This window comes from Taurulus bubalis (genome assembly GCF_910589615.1).
Source record: "Taurulus bubalis genome assembly, chromosome: 1".
Taxonomy (NCBI): Eukaryota; Metazoa; Chordata; class Actinopteri; order Perciformes; family Cottidae; genus Taurulus; species Taurulus bubalis.
In genome coordinates this window covers 48549324-48571323 of record NC_136589.1, presented here as the reverse complement: position 1 = coordinate 48571323, position 22000 = coordinate 48549324, and the positions used below count along the sequence as shown (strand labels likewise).

Sequence of the window (22000 nt, the reverse complement as noted above, 5' to 3'; positions counted from 1 at the left end):
AGCTGACATGCTCTTCAAACCCAACAGCTGTCTGGGTGGATATCATGAATTCAATTACTTTAGAGGGCATTACAATGAGCACTATAGTTGAAAGGTTATGTTGTATTGTTTTAAATGGGCTATAACTAGACCTAAATCTTGTTATGAAAATGCTCAAACTAAAAACTCTCCATAAGGTGTGTGACAGTTTGACTATTCAGTATGGAAGTGTCAAAATGACTGTTTGCTGCATCCAACGAAATCCATGTCACTAAAATATGGAAATTCCCAAATTCTTTCAAACTGATTCTCTAAGCTATCCCAAAGCTTTCAGAATGTTTATATTTTGATACAAAAAAGACAGAATAACGAGTACACCTAAAAGCAAAGGTATGACCCAAAAAAAGGAAAAACTGACAGAATACACAGAAATTCAATGATATCTATTTTCTATTACATGTACCAAAGTAAGCCAATATGGAAAAACACAAATGAAAATAAAACATCACCGTAGTCTATAGTACGACACTTTGCATTTTAGTTGAAAACAAATTGAAAATGAAGGACTGTTGACATGTATTGTTTCAAAATGAAATCAGTAGAGCTGTGAATGGCAGGAGCAATGGACTCAAACATGATAGACTACATTTTGCAGCATCAGTGCAGAGAACATGATTCACCCTCATACAAATTTTGCATATTTGTAACCCTTGTTATTCCTCTCAGCAGGCACAATTTGTATGCATGTTAGTGACCATGTTAACCACTATAGAAGACCCCATGTGCAAGTGTAGCTCCTGCTATTAATGGCTTTCTTGGTTTGAGAATCTAAATAAACATTTTCTATGACTGATTCATCAGTTTAATACTTTTTTTGCAATTTGAATTTGAACTTGCATTTTATAACTAGGCTTTCCTTGTATTGGGTAATGTGGAGTGCAGCTATGTGTACTGTTCCAACATTGGCTGTTTTATGAAGTTACACTTTGTTTAACCATGGGTGTGATGCTTTGAGGATACTGTGATCCTCTGGTGCAGATGAGTGAAAGCACATAAAAAGCAAGCAAATGCAAACTAACCTAGCCCACCCACCTGCATGGCTAGTTTCACACTCCTCCAGATCTTCGTCATCACTCGAACACTCTGCAGATGACACAATGTCTTCTGTTGTATGCTTCATGGGCTGAATGTGGTCGTCAGAGGTCACAGCCCCGCAGAGATACCAAAAATAGCCACCAGCAAATAACAAAGAAGACACAAAAAGACGAGGAAAGTACACAACAGGAGTTAGAACGTGAGCAAGAAAGTTCATTTGACCTTGGAAACACTAGTATCTTAACTCATCTGTGTCTCGCAGTCTCACTCTTGTTATGTTGACAGAGTTATCTAAGTACTGGTCACATGACAACAGGTGGTCATAGAATGGTGGAGATGGTAGAATGTCCTTCATGATCGTATGCTAGTTTTTCGATAACTTTTGACCTCCTCCCAGTGGATGTCGTCAGTGGTTTTGATCTGATTTTCACAAACAGCTGATGTCTGTTTCTAGTATTCAATCGATCAATGTCTTTCCTGCACACTTTATTTGGTTGGGACATGACAGTCCTGATTGCCTTTTCACCATTCTCCAATCAACTTCAAGCAGGCAACTCAAACATTCCTACTGCCATATTAGATTGCATATGTAGCACTAATAAGAATGAACACAAACCACATGCGTCTGTCGGGTTTCTGATAATTAATTGAATTGAGTAAATATGTATTACATGTCCTACATACATGAGTATATATTTTTTCAGCCCTTGGGTTGCATTCATTATTGATGTAGTTATTTCTTCAGTGGATAATGAGTACGTCACCTGTTCCTTTTATGTACAGTTATTATAGAAGTCGATCCTTACCTGTACAGTTGAGGAGGATCTGTGTTTCCGTGTGGTAGTGGTGGACATCATGGTAGTGGTCTCAATGAAAGTAGTGGACATCTCTGGAGACATGGCTTTGGTCCTGGCTGAGCCTGCTACACTGGGCACATCCCCTACCAACCTCACACTTCCATTGATCTTGATGTTGGGGTTGCCCCCAGCAGCCATGTTCAACACTTTGAGGCCATTGTAATAAAGGCCAGACAGTTGACCCTGGAAGGGCCGGCCATGATCACTACCACCAATTGCGACTGTTGCTTGAGTGTTGAAAATTGTTAGCTGCCGTCCTAGAAGAGACATCCAGATGTAAGATCTTTTCAACAGAGAAAAGCAACTGAGAATAATTTATTTCTGGTGCAATAACACTCTGCTGACAATGTTGTGATTGTATTAACAAGTGCAAATTCAATACTTTCAGTAAACAATGAAATGATGCTTAAAATGTGAATACATAAAATAAATTAAACACTCTAACCAGTAGATGTTTTAACATCTGCATCAACTAACATGTTCTGTGGTCAAAGCAGTCTACATAGATCTATAAACTAATATGGGGTTGTCTAAAGCTGCTTCAATCCCTGCAGCTGTCTGAATGCATCAGGACAGACATGTTGATTAATCAAATTGATGCAACCATATAAACGGCTTCCACATATTAATGTTAAGTTATTATTTCTACTGTGTTTGCACAATCTGTCATCTGCATCTGGTTTAAAGCTCCATCAAGACACCCATAGGATTTCCTGAAAGCATCTCTCCTTTTTTTGAGTCATTCTTGTCATACTGTTGGCTTAGATGTATTCGAGCTATAAGATCAGTGATGTGATTGGCTGAGAGCATATTTATCAATCACCACGCACAGCCTTGTTGCACTTGGCACTGATGGACACACATTAACAAAACAGCAAGTAAGCTTTAAAGGACCAGTGTGTCAGATTTAGGTATGTAGTTGGAATATAATATTTATTTATTTTAATTTTTCATCAGTGCAATATTCACCTGAAGCTAAGAAACTTGTTTTCCTTAGCTTAAAATAGGTCCTTCATATCTATATAGGGAATGGGTCCTTTTTTCCATGACAGCTGCCATGTTCCACTTGCCTTTCACAAGTTTACGTTCCCTGAAGGCCACTATTGGTTCTTCCCGGCGGAGTAAGTAGGGATGTATTTAGTTGAAATCGGCAACCTCACTGCTTGATGCCACAAACGGTCTTTTTAGATGCTCACAGACTTTGCGCTGGTTGTTGCACTTGCACAATAACAATAGAACCCTCAGAGTCTACAGCCATGCCGGGAGCTACACAAATATTTTTGAAAACATTTCATAATACTGCAAGATTTCTTCTTAATTTATTACTATACTGAATTCATTTTTAATATATAGGATTATTTTTTTTTACTAGTTATTGGTTTTACAGTTATTTAGTTCCATAGGTAGTTTTAGCCCACATGAAGATCCATATGTAGAAGCATGCATGTGTTTTCATTTATGTTCATGCTAGCTCAGTTTAATGGTACCGTTAATAATGGAAAGCATGATTTTGGTCTGACAACTTCAAAGGAAAGGTTGTATGAATATCTTATGACCTGCATTAATGTGGTATCATCTGGGTTGAAGTTTGTATCACAGAACAAACTTAAATCTAATATCTAAAAAGCTGAATGTATTCTTTTCATTATAATGCGGATGAGGTTTTTCACATCATATCAGTATAGTGAACACACATAAGCATAGAAACACTTTTGTTTGAAATTACCTTTCTCTTGCAGCCACTCTTCTACTGGTCTGGCGTATTTGAAAGGAATTTTCTTATTGGCCATTTGATAGCGTTCAATGTCACTGTTCCCTTTAAAGTTTAAAAGACATTTATAAAGACTTTTATTGATCATCACCACCACGTCACTGTGAGCAAATATCACTTTCCCTCTAATATTTACAATATGTTTAAATTATTTTAGCTAATTAAACTTGTTTTAGTTACAGTATAACTAATTTCTCCCTATTTGTTAACAAAACAGATAGAAAATAATACAACAATAACTATAGTATTATTAAATACATGAAGCAGACAACATTTTCATAGTTCACCATTCCAAACAAAATCAAATTGTTTTACATCATACCCTTGGTTGATACAGCAAAAAAAGTTGAACTTGACAACTTCCACTGCAATGCTACACAATAGTTAATTTAGGATTTGGCAGTGTGTGTGTGTGTGTGTGTGTTCAATCTCACGATATAAAAGTTGTCATGCATTGACATGTTGTACTTCATTTTTAGTTTAAATGTGCTCTTGAGTAATGTCAAATGTATATAGCTATTATCCCTTGTGTATTTAATGGAAAACTTTAAATCTGATATCTGGAGACAACCTTCCTTGCCGGAAACATATGCTGAAAGGATATTGGTAGGACATGGACCACTTAGTGCCTGTCCCCAAACCAGAGAGACAATGCAACCCCTAGCACCCAGCTCACTCACTCGCTTGGCTGAAGCAACAGCCAACATTAATCTAATAGAGATACCACACACCAAAAATAGACAGACGCTCAAAAAGAGAGCAGACATAGTGCCCTGTAAACAACTTGAAGATCTAATGCAGTAGAAATTGCTGCTAGGTAGGCTCGTCCTGGGTAAATACATGCTGAATAATCAACAGGATCATAGAGATGTGAAAAATTGAGGGGTCCTCCCCCTTAGCCCTGCACCAGTCTCCAAACACCTTCCACACGAAGAGCCCGGTTCCATGAAACAATGGGGAAGGCTTCCACACCTACTTGGGGCACTGCACCCTGGCCTTTTGAGCCTCATCCAGTGCAACTTCTCCTGCAGGCCCAAACAGCTCACTAGGACTGTTATGGCCTTTTACCAACCAAGACTGGTTCAACCAAATATGCCTTATGGTACGTTGTGCCAATGAATTACCAAATACCTTATCCTGTGCACTTGCACCCTGGATCACAGTGAAAAGGCATTGGTGTTTGCCAGCCTAGAGACTCTTGCTGCAGAGTGGTAAAGCTTCACTACCAGTCTATCAATATTCAGAATTAGGTGATGGGCAGCTCTACTGCTGATGTGTGTGGCCCCTGCCAACAGTGCAAAGGTTTGCTGAGTGCAGAACAGGGAGAAAAATCCAGCATTGTCAGAATTTTGTGCTTAAATTGAGCCAATCTATTGAAACAACCGTCGAGGGCAGAAGTGGTGCGCAGTTACACAATCTTGCTGGATAAGGCTATGGTCCATCCCGCCAATGCTCCTGCAGTCATAACTCCACACTGCTTGGACCCCACTCTGGCTGTGGACCATCCCGTCACAGCTGCGTCTTCTCCACCTGGAGCCAGCATTGAACATGCGGCTTGTAGCTCTGCACACACAGACTGCCTACTGTTTTTTTCTAATTTTTTGGGGGAGTTTTTCCTGATCCGATGTGAGGTCCCGGGACAGAGATATTGTATGGGGACATGGGACGTTGGTTTTGGGAATTTATCAATACATTTGAAATCATCAGTCAAGTGCAGGACTATCTTTCCGAGGGGTATGCGACATGATATATATACTGTATATATATCAGAATCAGAAACCGTTTATTTGCCAGGAATGTTTACACAAACGAGGAATTTTTCTAGGCGGAAGGTGCATACATTAGACATGAGACGTTAGACGAGACAAACAACAATCAACATTCAATGACAACAACAGTGCAATGGGTATTAAATTAAGTATAAGATAAAGCAGGGGAGTGAGTAAGAAGAAAGAAAAGGAAAGAAAAGAAAGAAAAAATAGATGAGGAGATGACATGTATTTGAAGCTTGATAAAAAGAGGATATGGCATGAGCGTCAGACCCACTTGAGGGTTTTCAGCTGGGACAGGCAAATAACGGCAAACGACTGCAATGTCTTTACCTCTGACACTTTTCGTCAGTATGATGAAAATATGACAAAACCTTCCACAATGGATTTGATATAGCAAGGTCACAGTGAGCAGCTTATCTGTCTCCCTCCGACTTCCAAACATCCACACACAGCACTGAGCCCCACAAAGGTTGTATATGACTTCAAGATGTGTCTGATAGTGGTGATAGTTTTTGTCCTGTAATTATGTAAAATCGTGAAAATGACCCCAGAGTGTTAAAGGAATACTTCACCCACAAAATATAGATATTGCAGTTCCTGCTGGAAACCAACAGACGTCCACAGAGTTCAGAGATTCCCTAATAACTCCTCAAACAGTTGCAAATCTGAGTGGAATAGCTTAGAAAAAGAAGAGTACCAAACAAGTTGAGGATATGAAGGAACATAAGCCTGTATGGACAGGTTTTTTAAGGTATTTTTCTCCCTCAGTCTTATACTGCACCGACAGATAGACTTACATCATGGGCCAATGTGGTGGCAGGGGCGTGGTTAGCTCAGCTGGAGAGGGAGGAGGGGAGAAGCGACTCAGGGAACAGGTGTGGGATGAGACCTAATTGGCCTCAGCTAGAGCAGATTGTGTGTGTTGTGTGTCTTTGCTATATAAGCCATAGGATGGACGGAGGAGCTAGAGAGGGGCGAGGAACGTAGGTCCCAATAAAGGCATTGCAAAACAGCATCTAGGTCTGCGTGTGTCATTTGGGCTGGGGGAGACTCGGGGAGGTAACGAATCCTGTTACAGCCAATTAATTAAGCACTGTTTAAAAGTTTAGAAGCACTAGTTACATACAAAGTGAAAACCTAAGCAGTTGAACCGATAATTGCTCTTCTGTTTGAAGCAGATGTAACCCATTGACCTTCTCAATTGTCTTATCATATATTACATATCACATATATTGACAGTAATTGTTATTTTTCTAGCAGTAGGTTTTCATTTTAAACTAATTGTATGAGATTTGCTAACAATTAGGATAGCCAACAATTACAGTAAAGATATAAAATATAGATTGATTGTTTAGTTTTGTACCTGTTGGAAAGTGCTCATTGATCGACCAGTTATCCACCTGCAGTGTAGCATTGCCACCATTCCTGGTGAAGCGAACAACATGATACTTCCCATCATTCACTGGGGTACTGCTCTCCTGAACACTGATATCCACTGTGCCAATGTTGAATGTCACTCCAATTTTGCCTTGTTGCTGAAATGAGAAAACACAATTAGTCATCATATCACTCCAGCTGGGGCTGAACGATGGTGTGGTGGCTGACACTGTTGCCTCCGGAGGTCCGGGGGTTTGATTCTCAGATTGGATTGCGTTTGCATGTTGTCATCGTGGTTAGTCTCCAAGTTCCCCAGTTTAGGTTAATTGATTACCCTAAATTGTCCATAGGTGTGAATGGTTGCCTGTCTCTATGTGTCAGCCCTGTGATTGTCTTGTGACCTGGCGGGGGGCTAGGCGGGGGGGGACTGGAGGAAAAAAGTGGCCCGGGAGTTACTCTCAGACCGGCCACTGAATACACAGCATGCTGCCCAATACACGGCGCGTTGTCCACTCAATGTCGAGGTCAGCTTTTGGCAAGAATCGGCGAGTTGCGCATGCGTAACCTGTAAACCGTAACGTAAACATGTAATCGAAAGTACAGGCTGCAAGAGTGTCTCCTTGCAATCTGTTGTGGATGTTTGTCTTGACCTGCAAATAGCAGGTCATATGAGTGTGTACAGATCCCGAGGAGTAGTATAAATGTCAGTGATTATGCACTTTAGGTATTAGAGTAAATTTAACGTGTTCTGTAAAGCATAGAATATGGTGATGTCAGAGGGAGGGCCGGTTGGTGATGGAGGTGGGCCGGTATTGGACCAGCCCAACCCTGTCGTCCTACCAGGGATTTCCTCAATATCCCTTATGGCCAGCCCTGGCTCCAGGTCACAAGACAGATTATTAAAAAATGCATTTAACAAAAAGCAGGATGTTCATAACTACATTAAGAAGAGCTGTTTTGTGATTCCCTTAAACAAATGTAATTTATTTCTATATTTATTTTTAGTAAACTAAACTACTGTAACTTTCCCTTCAGTTCTATTTAGGTATTACTACTAGGAGCTATAATACATTTTTCATGAATTATTTATTTTAAAAACATATATATATTTCAAGTAAATTCAGAACATTTTGTTCTTCCTTAGCTACTTGTCTCTGCTGCATTTCAGATTATATGGCAGTGAAACCCCATCCTTTCAGTCCATTCATTCAGCCTTTTCAGCCGAACATTTTGGCATCCTGTCAACTGACGCCTGCAGCACACAATAAAAAACAAAGGAAAGCGGAGACACTACCAAACATAAAATGAGACAAGTAGTGTGATAACTTACAATGTGCAGCATTAGATAGTCCCCCAGACCAGGCGCACTTTCAATCCTGACCAGGATGCCATCTTTCAGGGAGGAGCTGAAGCCAACAGTCAGCCTGTCCGTCCTGGTACTCGGTCTCTCGTTAGCTGGCCACTTGAATGAAATGAGGCCTCCTCCTTTGCCAAATATGTACGTCATCCCAGCTGAACAGAGTAGGAGTAAAATAAATTAGCAGCTAAATAAGCATTATAATATTATTATAATAATATAAACAATAGTTAAACTTTCAATGTCCAACCATCCTGAAGCATTTTGGACCTGGAGGCCAAATGGTAAATGCATTTGCATTTGGTCAGACCACTAATGCCGCGTTCACACCGGATTACAGCTTCAGTTTACTCGCGTGAGTGAAACAAGGGTGTTCACGCCAGACGCGAAAGATCGCCCCACGAAGGGGGCGTGGCTTAGCTCCGTTGCTTGTCTCTGTGAGAGACAAGCAACGGAGCTTTCATTTCCGCTATCGACCATGGATTAAATAACCACTAGTTCTGCTTTATACTTGTTGTGGAAGTCCCAAACATGTCGGAACATGAAACGCCCTCGTATTTGGGTTCATAACATCATCCGTAGCCGCACACAGCTCGGTGAATTTCACTGACTCCTCCAGGAACTGCGTATCTCCGTAAAACGATACCGATTATGCCATCCAGCATGGAAATAACCACTAGTTCTGCTTTATACTTTTTGTGTTAACTCCACATATGTCGGAACATCAAACTCCATGGTGTCTTGGTTCATAATATTATCCGTAGTCCGACAACAGCGTCTCAATGAAGCCGCTGCCAACGCTGGTTCAGGCGGAGCAGCAGCAGTTTGATTCAGGAACGGCAAGACGGCGGTGATGACGGGCGGTGCTTCTCAATGCTGATTGGCTGACGCAACTTTGTGTCACGTGATTTCTCTGCCGGAGTTGGGAGAATTCAACTCGCGCGTCCTTCGCCTTTTCGCGGGGCGTCTGTGGATTGACTTTGCATGTAATCTAGTCGTGCCGCAAATTCGCGCCGCGTCCGGTGTGAACACGGCATAACAGTGCTGTACTCCAGGTCAACTTTCACCCCTTCACAAAATCTGTTGTACTGATGGGGCTGCCATACTAGGTGCCACCTGATCGGGGCTGCCATACTAGGTGCAACCTGATCGGGGCTGCCATACTAGGTGCAACCTGATCGGGGCTGCCATACTAGGTGCCACCTGATCGGGGCTGCCATACTAGGTGCCACCTGATCGGGGCTGCCATACTAGGTGCCACCTGATCGGGGCTGCCATGTGAGGTGCCACCTGATTGGGACTACATACACATACATATACATACATACACATATACATACATACATACATACATACATACATACATACATACATACATACATACATATATATGTGTGTGTATATATATGTGTGTGTGTGTGTGTGTGTGTATATATAAAATGAAGACTTTGGAGTGGCCTAGTCAAGGTCCCGACCTGAATCCGATTGAGATGCTGTGGCATGACCTTAAAAAGGCGGTTCATGCTCGAAAACCCTCCAATGTGGCTGAATTACAACAATTCTGCAAAGATGAGTCGGCCAAAATTCCTCTACAGCACTGTAAAAGACTCATTGCCAGTTATTGCAAACGCTTGTTTGCAGTTGTTGCTGCTATGAGTGGCCCAACCAGTTATTAGGTTTAGGGCCAATCACTTTTTCACACAGGGCCATGTAGGTTTGGATTTTTTTTCCCTTAATAATAAAAACCTTCATTTAAAAACTGCATTTTGTGTTATCTTTGTCTAATTAAATTTGTTTGATCTGAAACATTTAAGTGTGACAAACATGCAAAAAGATAAGAAATCAGGAAGGGGGCATGCACGTTTTCACACACACACACACAAAAAAAAAAAAAAAAATATATATATAGTCTTGAGGATTTTGTCCACTCTCTGTCGCACATGTGTGATATTTAGATATATAAATGTAACAGTGGAATCAGTACTCACGGTCATTGCACTGTGTTCCAGTGTAGGAGGTCATGGAGCAGTCACAGGTGTAGTTCTCCCACTGCTGGATACAAATACCCATGTTGGCACAGGAGTCCTCCTGACAGGTGGTGCTGGGACCTGTAGAACACCAGCCATCCCCAGAACCACACACACACACACATACAGAGAGAGAACTGGCTGTGATACATCACCAAAAGCAGTACATGAGGGAAGTCAACCTAGAGCCTACTGTAAAGGTTTAGAGCTCTGATAGCACATGTTTCACCCACAGCCAGCCCCTCTTGACTGATTATCTGGGATCTATGTGTGTGGAGATTGGCTCTTCAAAATATGGAATTATATAATATAGCATTTTAAATGAATAAGCTGGGAAAATGATGACTCTAAACCTGCGTGGGTAAAAATGGAGGGCATACTTGCGGCACCATTTCGGTAACTGGATTAATTTTCACAAACGGAACAAAGAAATGTAATTTTACAACACGCTCAATTTGCATGGGGAAGGGCACACAATGTTCTGGAGATTTCTCAATGCTAACAAAGCTAGTCCTCCATTTAGAATAATCCTCTTCTGTTGAGGAAAAACAGATGAGGAATGAGATGGCTCATTTTGATCACTCAAGAACCTCACAGATCAATTCCATGTAAATGAGGAGGGGAGGGGAGATTTCTGGAAGTATGTACAGTTGAGGAGTAGCATGGCTTATCAGTGTTTGGACTGATAAGTCATATGTATAAGATTCAAGAGTTTCTAAATGCTTACATTCTGCCTCAATCTTTTATAGAAAAATGTAAAATATCAAAACTAGACTGTGTGAAGGCCTGAGACTGATATTGCAAAAGGATCTTGTCAATGAGATTAGGGAAGATGTATGGCAAGAGAATATATCACATGTAGGCTGGGCGGCAGGGGATGCTAGTTTATCCATTATAACATTATACATAGATATTATTTTACACCCCTGAAACTTTTCCAAATGGGCTTAATGCAGGATAGTAAATGTTGAAAATGTAACAAAGAAATGGGCACTCTTTTTCACGTTTAGAGTTCCAATGTGATGCCTTTCTGGAAAGTGGTACTGAACCTCTGGGGTTGCTCAAAGGACCTTTTCCAGAATCCCAACAATTATGTCTAAGGAGATAAATCACTTTAACCACCTTGCAGCTGCCTTTAAGTTAAGGGTATTCTTTTTATTACTGTATGTCTATCCATGGTTAGATTGAAGAGGGTTAAACTCTGTTGTCAGTACATAGTATGTTCAGCGAATATTCTGTGGTATAATGTTCCAATAATGCTAACCCTTGTTGCGACCCCCACACCTTTGAATGGCAGTGTAAATGAGGGTTGTTATATTTTCAAATGGATTTCTGCTCCATGCCTACCCTGTTTAACCTGTTAGCGTTCCTTAGTAATTTGTTTTATGAGGATTCTGAAGCCGAAACAAGTTTGATCTCACAGAACTTTTCCTTGTCCATGTTGGACGTGTAACTCTGCCTCTCCTCTTGTGGTGATGTGACATTTCTAAATATATCTGCTTTAATGTAGCTCCATACATGGTCACAGCATGCCGACGGTCAGTGTGCATCAACTCATTTAACTTCGTCAATGTGTTGAGTGGAGACTTACCTGGTAAACTGATGCCAGCTGCTCTGTTAGAGGCTGTTCAGGACCAGGTGAATTGCTCATGAGTTGGAGGAGTAGATAGGACTTTGGAATTTACTGCAGGAGCATCCTGCCGGTGATCCGCTGATCGGGTTCAGGATTTAATGTATGATGCGCCACAGTGGGAAGCTTACTGTTACTGCTGGTACTCTTCTGTTAAATGTTGGCCACAGTGCAGTAGCCCCCTCTAGCGACGGTACAATATATGGCCGAATAAACTATTATTAGTGGGCTTTGATAGGGGCTCACTGGCTAAAAAAACACAAACATGTATGCGATGAAAGCTTGTAATGAAAAGCAGGCCGTGCATAGTCATGATCCTCATCAGCAAAAAAAAGAAATCACACAAGCACAAATAAAAATGAGACAGAATGCCATGGAGAAGAACAATACTGTGATGGATGAGATTTTATTTTGAAAAATAAATTAGACAACCATTACTTTCTTGCAGTACATACGTTCAGATTGTTAAAGCGAGGACATAAAGTACACAACTTTATTGTTATTAAGTTAATGTAAAAAACAACAACACCATAGAGTACTCTCAATGTCCAACTGAATGATATGGCAAGGATAAACATCTGGACAGAACATGATGTCCATGCAACAGGTTGTGGATGCCCAGAACCTGAAGACGATGACAAAAACAACTACAAAAGAATGACGACTTGCAAAGGAAGATGGAAACATTTGGTCCACAGTAACATCTGCTTGTTCTTGCAAAATGTTTCAACAGCCCCTTTTGATGTAGCTACAATATGCATTAATGATTGGAAATCAACACAAATCAAATTAAACCATGAGGCAAGTTGTGCTTTGTGACAATACGATCCCATACCCTTATGGGATGAGTGTGGGTTTGGCCTGAAGCTGCTGTGATGTAATGGCCTCTTTAAACCATAGCACTCTATATTTATAGACCTTTTATGAGGCAACCATTTATCAGGCAAACATTGTTAGTTTGTTCTATACCCCTCTAATTGACCATTTCCTAAGCCCCTACCCGTCTTGTGTCTGACAGAAACGCTTTTAACTACAAGCATGCATCTCTGTACATGTAGGAGGCTTTAGCAGAAAGGCATGGGTGTACATGGGTGTGTCCTCTGCGTGTCTCCAGAGCGGTTCATCCGGTCTACTTCCCACTATGCGGTTGTATTTCTGGGGTCCCAAGGACCTGCAGTGTCAAAGTTGGTGAAATTTGGGCACACAACCCTCTTTCAGTCAGTTTTTAATGAAAGACCATTTGAGCAACTCATGTCGAAGAGATTTTGTGTTAACAAACTTTATTTATAAACTGATTGTCTGGATTTGCTTCAAACCGCTTCAGCAGCAGCTTGATTCAGGAACGGCAAGACGGCGGTGATGACGGGCGTAGCTTCTCAACGCAGATTCTCAACGCTGATTCTCAACACTGATTGGCTGACGCAACTTTCGCGCCGCCTCAAACGCGTCATTTGCGCCGCCCGGCCGAAAAAACACTTTTTCGCAACCAAACGCGTATGTGCATTGACTTTGCATGTAATCTGGTCGCGCGTCAAAGTTATAGCTATTTTACAATTTTATTTTTTATAATTAAAAGTTAGCTATTTTATAATGTAATTGTTTTTCACAAATACACTACATGTATTATAATTATTTTCCCCTATTGGCTTATTTTCTCATTGCACAGCTCCTGCCTTGTCTGTTCCTCAGCTTCAGCGCGGCAGCTAGTTAAGCATAGCTCTTATCCAATCAGATTTCACCGCCCAGCTGTTAAACAGCTGATCGAGGCACTGATGCACAGGTAGAAAATCCACGGCACGCCACTGCTCTAAACTGTACTTGAATGCATCATGTGTAGTAGACACTGACGGAGGACTGACATTGTTGCAGGTTGTGTGAACATTATCATTATTATCATTATCATTATATATTATAATGATATCATTATCATTATATTGTCCGGTCTTGTATTGGGTTCGGGGTAGTTCATCTGAGACAAACTCATGGGCTAGTTTTCATCCTCAGGCTTTCGCCATGTAAAAGTGAAACATATTGAGTACTCAACACATGAAAGTCACGTATCATGTATTTCTACTATAAACATCTGAACATTCAAGATTTTTGTCACTTGTTTATGAATAGTGTGAACGAGGAGGGAAATATTGAGTATCAAGTTTTTTCTATATTATGTTACACAGAAGCAGTCTTTCTTATGATACTGCACATTAATATAGGACTAACCAGTTACTGTGTAATACAACATCAGTCCTATGTTTCCATGTCATCAGGTTCATTAACTGGTTATGATGCAGATTTAAAGTTCCTGTGGGCTATTAGCATTATCAATAAGTGTTTTTTTGCATCATTATGCAGCACTGAGTTTACATGACATTATATACATAGTCAATAAGAAGCACTTTAGACAGGAAGAGGCAAAAGCAGCCTCTTCCTGTCTAAAGTCCATTGTTACATCAGTACCATTGTTAACATAAGTGCTGGAATGCAAAGCTTGACATTATAGCAACAATAACTAAGGGAGACGAGGCTTAGTGAAGGGTCAATTAGATATGTAATGGAATTTTCTTTTCATTTTGGAGAAATCTAATTTCATTTTTTTTTGCACTGAATGTGTATGTATCTCAAATTAATACAGCATTATATCTACACAAATGAACCAGCCACTCGTAAGGACCTCTGAATTACCTTCTTTTTACGATAATATTGCTTAAGTCTCCAAACATTCACAAAATTCTGAACAAAAATGAAACTTTACAAAAGCAGAAGAGATAAAAAAAATGCAGTATTTCATGTCCCTGTACTGGCACAAACCGCTCTGATGGTGATCCCAACGGCACTGTCAGGGGGTGACCATTGTGGCCGGTGACATGTGGCAGTGGCGTGGGATTGTTTAATGTTTGGCCGGACTCTAGCAGTGGGTAAGTGAGGCTACAAGTACAGTTATTAGAATGGAGGGGCTTCCGTATGGATGCAGGGCTATGGAGCTACTGTTTGCATTGAGCAGGAAGAAAGGGCTGCTGGAGCTGGAGTTGAAGTTTGTGTTGTAGAAGTCTAAATCAGGCTCAGATTTGAGGGACGGTGTACCTTCGCATCCACGCTCAATCTGCCCGCTGCGAAACAAGGCGTCACTGAGGAGATCCGGCAGGCGACCGTTGAGGTCCACCGATGCCAAACAGCCCTGGTAGCCTTCTCTGGAAGCCACTAGTTTAGGCAGGTTGCCATACATGCCTGGACCCAGTCCTGCGATGAACAGATCACCTGGGGGCAGACAAGATAGAGACACAATCGGAGGATCTTATCTCATGTGTCTATGTTATAAATGCTGTCTTCAAATATCAGTTTCTTACAGATCTGTGCCATCTTCATTTGTCAGGGTAAAGTACTGAGGTATTTTATGAAGTATATATTAAATGTACGAAGTTATAATACACAACTGCAAAGCACAACTCCTAAGACACATTTTTTGGGGTGGCATGGGGTCCGAAGTTACGCTTCTGTGTCAGAAGCAAAATACATAAGCTTGTAGGCAGCCTGCCTAATGGACACATTTGAATGCACAGTGACAGTTGTTTAGTAGTTCAACGACATGCTGGACACACAAGGAGATGTAAACATGTAACATGTGTCAGTCATGCCGTTTGCATACCTTTTAGGTCCAGATTCTTGGCCCCATTGATACTCTGACTAGTGGCTGTAGCATCTACTTTCAGTGTGTGGGTGTTGCTATTGTCTCGGGTGATGGCCACATTGTGCCACTGGTTGTCATTCAATGCCCTGTCACTTTTGCCCTTGATGAGGTTGGGCCCATTTCCAAGGTCAAAAACATAGTGGATGTATCTGCAAGAGGAAAGTTATGAGAGTTACAGAATACTTCAGAAATCGTCAACCTTCTGCTTTTAAAGCTATTCTTTGAAACGTTTACAAACTGGCAGCCCTGAACCAAAAGGTGGGCAATTTTTTAAGAATGGATTTAAATATATGAAATAAAATCATATGTGGCTCAGGAGGTACAGCAGGTCATCCACTAATTAGGGTTGACGGTTCGATCCCCATCTCCTCCATTCTGCATGTTGAAATGTCCTCGGGCAAAACCCCACAAATTGCTCAAAGTTGACGTTTGCCATTCATTTGATGAGTAGTTCCTTCATTCATGAATTAATTATGTACACGTCTTGAACTTTAGTTTTTTTGCTCTGAATCAAATGTTTATGGACATGATTCATATCGTAGTTGGTTGGCTCAGTTCCATGCTTAAAAGTCTTTAACTGAGACATTAATGGAGTGAATGAATCTAGATTAGATTGTGATTAGCAGTATGGCAGCCTGTGCCATCAGTGCATTTAGGGTTCGGGTGTGTGTGAATGGGTGAATGTTTACATGTAGTGTAAAGTGCTTTGAAGTAGAGAAGAAAGTGCTGTATGAATGCAAGTACATTTACCATTAACATATACTAATAATGCATGTATAAAATGCATATTTATAACATTCCATTGCAAACTGAAAACACTTTCTTCTTGTGCGAGGTAGCTGGATAACGTCCGTCCGTTCATTATCCGTAACCGCGTATCCTTCTCAGGGTCGTGGGAGGCTCAGCTGATCACAGCTGGCAGTGGGTGAAGGCAGAGTATCGCAGGGCACACAGAGACAGACAACCATTCACACAGTTTAGAGTAATCAATGCACCTAAGCTGCATGCTTTGGACTGTGGGAAGAAGATACACCACCGTGCAGCCCTAGCTGGTTAACATCCGGTTGTAAATTCTGATTCAGAGGATGGCAAAAAGTTAAAAATATATATAATGTGGGATGGCAACAGTTGCCGGTATTCTCTGATGGCCTCACCTGATTTTAAGGTACTGCTCTCGGTTGCTAAAATCATATCTGGTTAGCCATCTACCATGTGAATACAGCATAACACACTTCCTGAAAATTATTTAGTGCATCATCAACAGAGGTGTCAAGTAACAAAGTATAAATACTTCGTTACCTTACTTAAGTAGAAATTGTGGGTATCTATACTGGAGTATTTATTTTTCAGACGACTTTTTACTTCTACTCCTTACATTTTCACGCAAATATCTGTACTTTCTACTCCCTACATTTTAAAAATAGCCTCGTTACTATTTCACTCCGGTTTGTTTTCACTTCGGCTTGTCATCGTTCAAAAACACACTCAAAAACCTCTCCGCCCCGTTGCCCACAGATACGTGCGCGCGCACACAGGTGAGCGCTGAGCACACACACACACACACACGCACGCACGCACACACACACACACACACACACACACACACACACACACACACACACACACACACACACACACACACACAGGTGAGCGCTGAGCACACACACCAGCGGACAGAGAGCGTCGAAAAATATGTCGCGTGAAAAGTAGACCGCTATATCTACGTTTTAAACGCTCCCAGGGTGAAGACGCAACAGCAGCTCTCATGTGAGGAGCAACCGGAGTTCTCCTCGCACCGGAGCAGCTCTCTGAACCCGGAGCAGCTCTCTGAACCCAGAGCAGCTCTCTGGACCCGGAGCAGCTCTCTGGACCCAGAGCAGCTCTCTGAACCCAGAGCAGCTCTCTGAACCCGGAGCAGCTCTCCTGCTGCAGGTGAAACGAGCCAAAGTGCTCGTGTCTTCTACCAACAATGAGCTGCTGGCTTCACATATTACAAAAGTACAAAGTACACGGATATAAAACTAAGTGATTAATAAATACATGGACAAATGCCTGTACTTTCGGGTAAATGGTTACGGTACGCCGTTAACAGGTTACGCTTGCGCATGCGCGATTTGACGCGACGCCGTGAGCTCCGTGAGCTCCGTGAGCTCGTCTTTTCCTGCTGTTGCGTTTCTCAAAATAAAAAAACAGATCTAAGCTCAATATTGAGCACGAATTGAGAGAAGCCGTATCAAATCTACAACCCCGTTTATAACACATGTGTCGAGGAAAGCAGGTCACTGCTCCACTAATACTGATACAACCTGATGGCTCACATATCTGCACTCATTCTGTTTTGTTTGGCAACAAAAATGAAAAGCTTATTGTTTTCCACAAAGAGCTAATTAGTAGTAACTAAATATGAGTTATTTTTTGCACAGATAAAACTTACACAAAACATTGTCTGATGGGGCAATCTGATTTACTTTTCTTTATTCTGTTATTTATAAAAGCACAGATGAGTCACACAATTATGTTATTTACAGAAAAAGTTTGAGAACCACAGCTTTAAGTGTTTGTGTCGGAGTCGCCGCCGCCGCCTATTTTGCACTATTACAATACTTATAGGCAACTAGTTATCATGTCTTCCGCTCCATGAAACGCATGTTAATGCTCAGTACACATATGGTACTTTAATGTATTTGCATTGTAATAAAATGTGATCATTTTAAATGGGCATATATGCAGCTGAAACGGGTAGCCTAGTGCATCCCACATTTTTCAACATAACATTTTAAAACATTATAGTCATTATGGCCTTCATAAAAATGATTGTTTTGGGAGAGGTGGGGTAGTGCACTATAGGCCCCTGAGACTCGGCTTAAGAGTTTGTCCTTAATGGAAAAAAAAACATTCCCCTTACATTACTTTTACTTTTATACTTTTAAGTAGTTTTTAAACCAGTACTTTTACACTTTTACTGAAGTAAAAAGCTTGAGTTGATACTTCAACTTTTACAGAAGTATTTTTAAACCCTAGTATCTATACTTCTACTTGAGTAATGAATGTGAATACTTTTGACACCTCTGCGGATTGTACAGCGTTAGGCAAGAGTTTTTACACCAGATGTCTAACTGACGGTGCTGTTGCTGGATTTAAGGAAGCGATTCCTTCTGTATTTGATTCATTACCATGTCTCAATATAACAGAGAACTCCTGTGCTAACTTTAGTCCGTCCCAGATTGATTAGCTCGTCGATGATGCTACCGGCTCACTGAGAGTGACACTGGACTCGATAGCCCCTCTAAAAAAGAGGATCATTAAGCAAAGGAGGCTCGCTCCATGGTACAACCCTCAGACCCGCATATTGAAGCAAGCATCAGGAAGCTTGAGGGCATATGGCGTTCCAACGGTCTGGAGGAGTCCCGGTCGGTTTGGCGGGCTAGTCTGAGAACATATAGGAAGGCCCTCCGTAATGCCAGAGGAGCCTACTACTCATCACTAATAGAGAAAAACAAGAGCAACCCTAGGTTTCTCTTTAGCACTGTGGCCAGGCTGGCTGAGAGTTATAGCTCGGTGGATCTGTGTATTCCTATAGACCTCAGTAGTAATGACTTCATGAACTTCTTCAATGGTAAGATTCTGGCTGTTAGAGGCAGGATTAAAAATCTCCTGCCCTCAACCAGTACTGATCTATCCTCAAATACAGTGGCATTAGAAACAGCTGTAAGCCCTGATATATATTTAGATGGCTTTTCTCCCATCAACCTTGACCAATTATCTTCAACGGTTTCTACTTCTAAATCTTCTACCTGTCTCCTAGAGCCCATCCCGACGAGGCTGCTTAAAGTATTACCTTTAATTAGCACCTCTCTACTCAATAGTATCAATGGGTCTTTACTAACAGGTCATGTGCCACAGTCCTTCAAAGTATCTATAAGTAAACCTCTTCTTAAGAAGCCCACTCTCTACAGACCTATCTCTAACCATCCCTTCCTCTCTAAGGTCCTTGAGAAAGCAGTCATTCTAGTTGCATCAGATAAAGGACTTGTCTCTGTTCTTGTCTTGTTAGACCTTAGTGCTGCATTCGACACCATTGACCAAAACATCCTATTACTAGATGAGTCGATTGGTATTAAAGGTACCGCACTAAGCTGGTTTAAGTCCTATTTATCAGATCAATCTCAGTTTGTATTTGTAAACGATGAAACCTGGATGATCACCAGTGTTAGTCACGGAGTTCCACAAGGTTCTTTGCTTGGACCAATTGTATTCACCTTATATATGCTTTCTTGAGGCAATATTATTAGAAAACACTCCATACACTTTTATTGTTATGCAGATGATAATCAATAATATCTATCGATCAAGCCAGATGAAACCATCCAGGTCGCTAAACTTCAAGCATGTCTTAAAGACATGAAAACCTGGATGACCTACAACTTCCTGATATTAAACTCAGACAAAACTGAAGTTATTTTACTTGGCCCCAAAACACCTCAGAAATCAATTATCTGATGATATAGTTTCTCGATGGCTTTGCTCTGGCATCCAGCACCACCGAAAAAATTATCTTGCTGTTATCTTTGATAAGGACGTGTCCTTTAACTCCCTCGTAAAACAAATCTCAAGGACTGCCTTTTTTTACCTACTTAACATTTCAAAAAAAAATCAGACACATCTTGTCTCAAAGCAATGCAGAAAAATGAGTTCACACATTTGTTACTTCTAGACTAGATTACCACAATTCCTTATTATAAGGCTGCTCGAATAAGTCTCTTAAATCTCTCCAGTTGATCCAGAGTGCTGCTGCAGCTTGTGTAGTAACGAAAACTAAGAAAAGAGATCACATTACTCCTGTATTAGCTGCTTTGCACTGCCTCCCTGTAAAATCAAGAATCACATTTAAAATCCTTCTCCTTTAGCCTTAATTGGTGATGCACCATCATATCTTAAGGAGCCATATTACCCCACTAGAGAACTCATAGTACCATATTACCCAACTAGAGAGCTCATAGTACCATATTACCCCACTAGAGAGCTCATAGTACCATATTACCCCACTAGAGAGCTCATAGTACCATATTACCCGACTAGAGAGCTCATAGTACCATATTACCCGACTAGAGAGCTCATAGTACCATATTACCCCACTAGAGATCTCATAGTACCATATTACCCGACTAGAGAGCTCATAGTACCATATTACCCCACTAGAGAGCTCATAGTACCATATTACCCCACTAGAGAGCTCATAGTACCATATTACCCGACTAGAGAGCTCATAGTACCATATTACCCGACTAGAGAGCTCATAGTACCATATTACCCTACTAGAGAGCTCATTGTACCATATTACCCCACTAGAGAGCTGTGCTCACTGTATGCGGGGCTACTTGAGTTTTAAAAAGTATGATGGGAACCAGAGCCTTCAGTTATCAAGCTCCTCCTCTGTGTAAGCAGCTTCCACTTTCAGTCCGGTGGGCAGACACAGTCACCTCATTAAAGACTAGATTCAAGACTTTCCTCTTTGATAATGCTTATAGGGCTGGCTCAGGTTTGTCCTGGTCCAGCCCCTAGATATGCTGCTATAGGCCTAGTCTGCTGGGGGACATCTTAGGATACACTGAGCTCCTCTCTCCTCTTCTCCCTCTCCTTCTGGATGAATTCATGTCTCTTCAATGCACATTACTAACTCTACTTCTTCCCCGGAGTCTTTGTGCTTTCTCGCCTCAAGTTTCCATGGATCGTGGCTGTCTGGAGCCGGTCCTGCCTCCTTCCATGGCCCTGCTGATGCCCCTCCTCTCTACCTCCTTCTGCTGACATGGATCGTGGTTATCTGGATCGTGGTCCATGCCTACTACTCATTATATGAATAATTTCATATTCATATTCATGTCATATTCATTGAATGTGCTGTAACTCGTTACATTGTTCATTCTGATCCGATGTGAGGTCCTGCGACAGGGCTGTCGTATGTGTACAGATTGTAAAGCCCTCCGAGGCAAATTTGTAGTTTGTGATTCTGGGCTAAACAAAATAAACTGAATTGAAATTAATTTGCTATTTCTGTCCCCCTGATGATTATACAGTAGGTCCATTATTCACGCTGGTGTAAGCTCTGCTTGTGGTTGCTAACTGTGTCTGTGAATTGTTTTGTGCTGAGTACGTAGTGTAAAATTGTGTAAAGAGTTGTTTCATTGAAAATAGATGGCAGGCACGATACAATGAGACGTGGAAAGTAGCAGACGGTCAAACACTGAGATGAATCCCAGTATAAAGCTCCGTAAAGCTGCGGGGACCTGCAGATTCAGATGATAGTTCTCTGTAGGTTCATCACTATGAGCGACTTCTTTACATTGTAATTTCATAAGTTGTTATTACCAAAGTATTTATGATAGTAGTTTTAACTTGGTAATCAAATAATACTACTCCTAAATCTTCAAGATTCCAATGTGTAAAACATTA

The 22000-nt window shown here is 41.2% G+C and overlaps 1 protein-coding gene across 1 annotated transcript in view; it reads right to left on the bottom strand.

The window, feature by feature from the left end:
• nrxn3a (neurexin 3a) overlaps window positions 1–22000 on the bottom strand; it is a gene marked incomplete at both ends in the record, with an annotated part of 140119 nt that overhangs the window by 10360 nt on the left and 107759 nt on the right. Inside the window, 7 exon segments of the mRNA XM_079217335.1 lie at window positions 1072–1162; window positions 1881–2188; window positions 6838–7009; window positions 8182–8363; window positions 10197–10316; window positions 14947–15120; window positions 15509–15699. Coding sequence (XP_079073461.1) covers window positions 1072–1162; window positions 1881–2188; window positions 6838–7009; window positions 8182–8363; window positions 10197–10316; window positions 14947–15120; window positions 15509–15699 — 1238 coding nt within the window.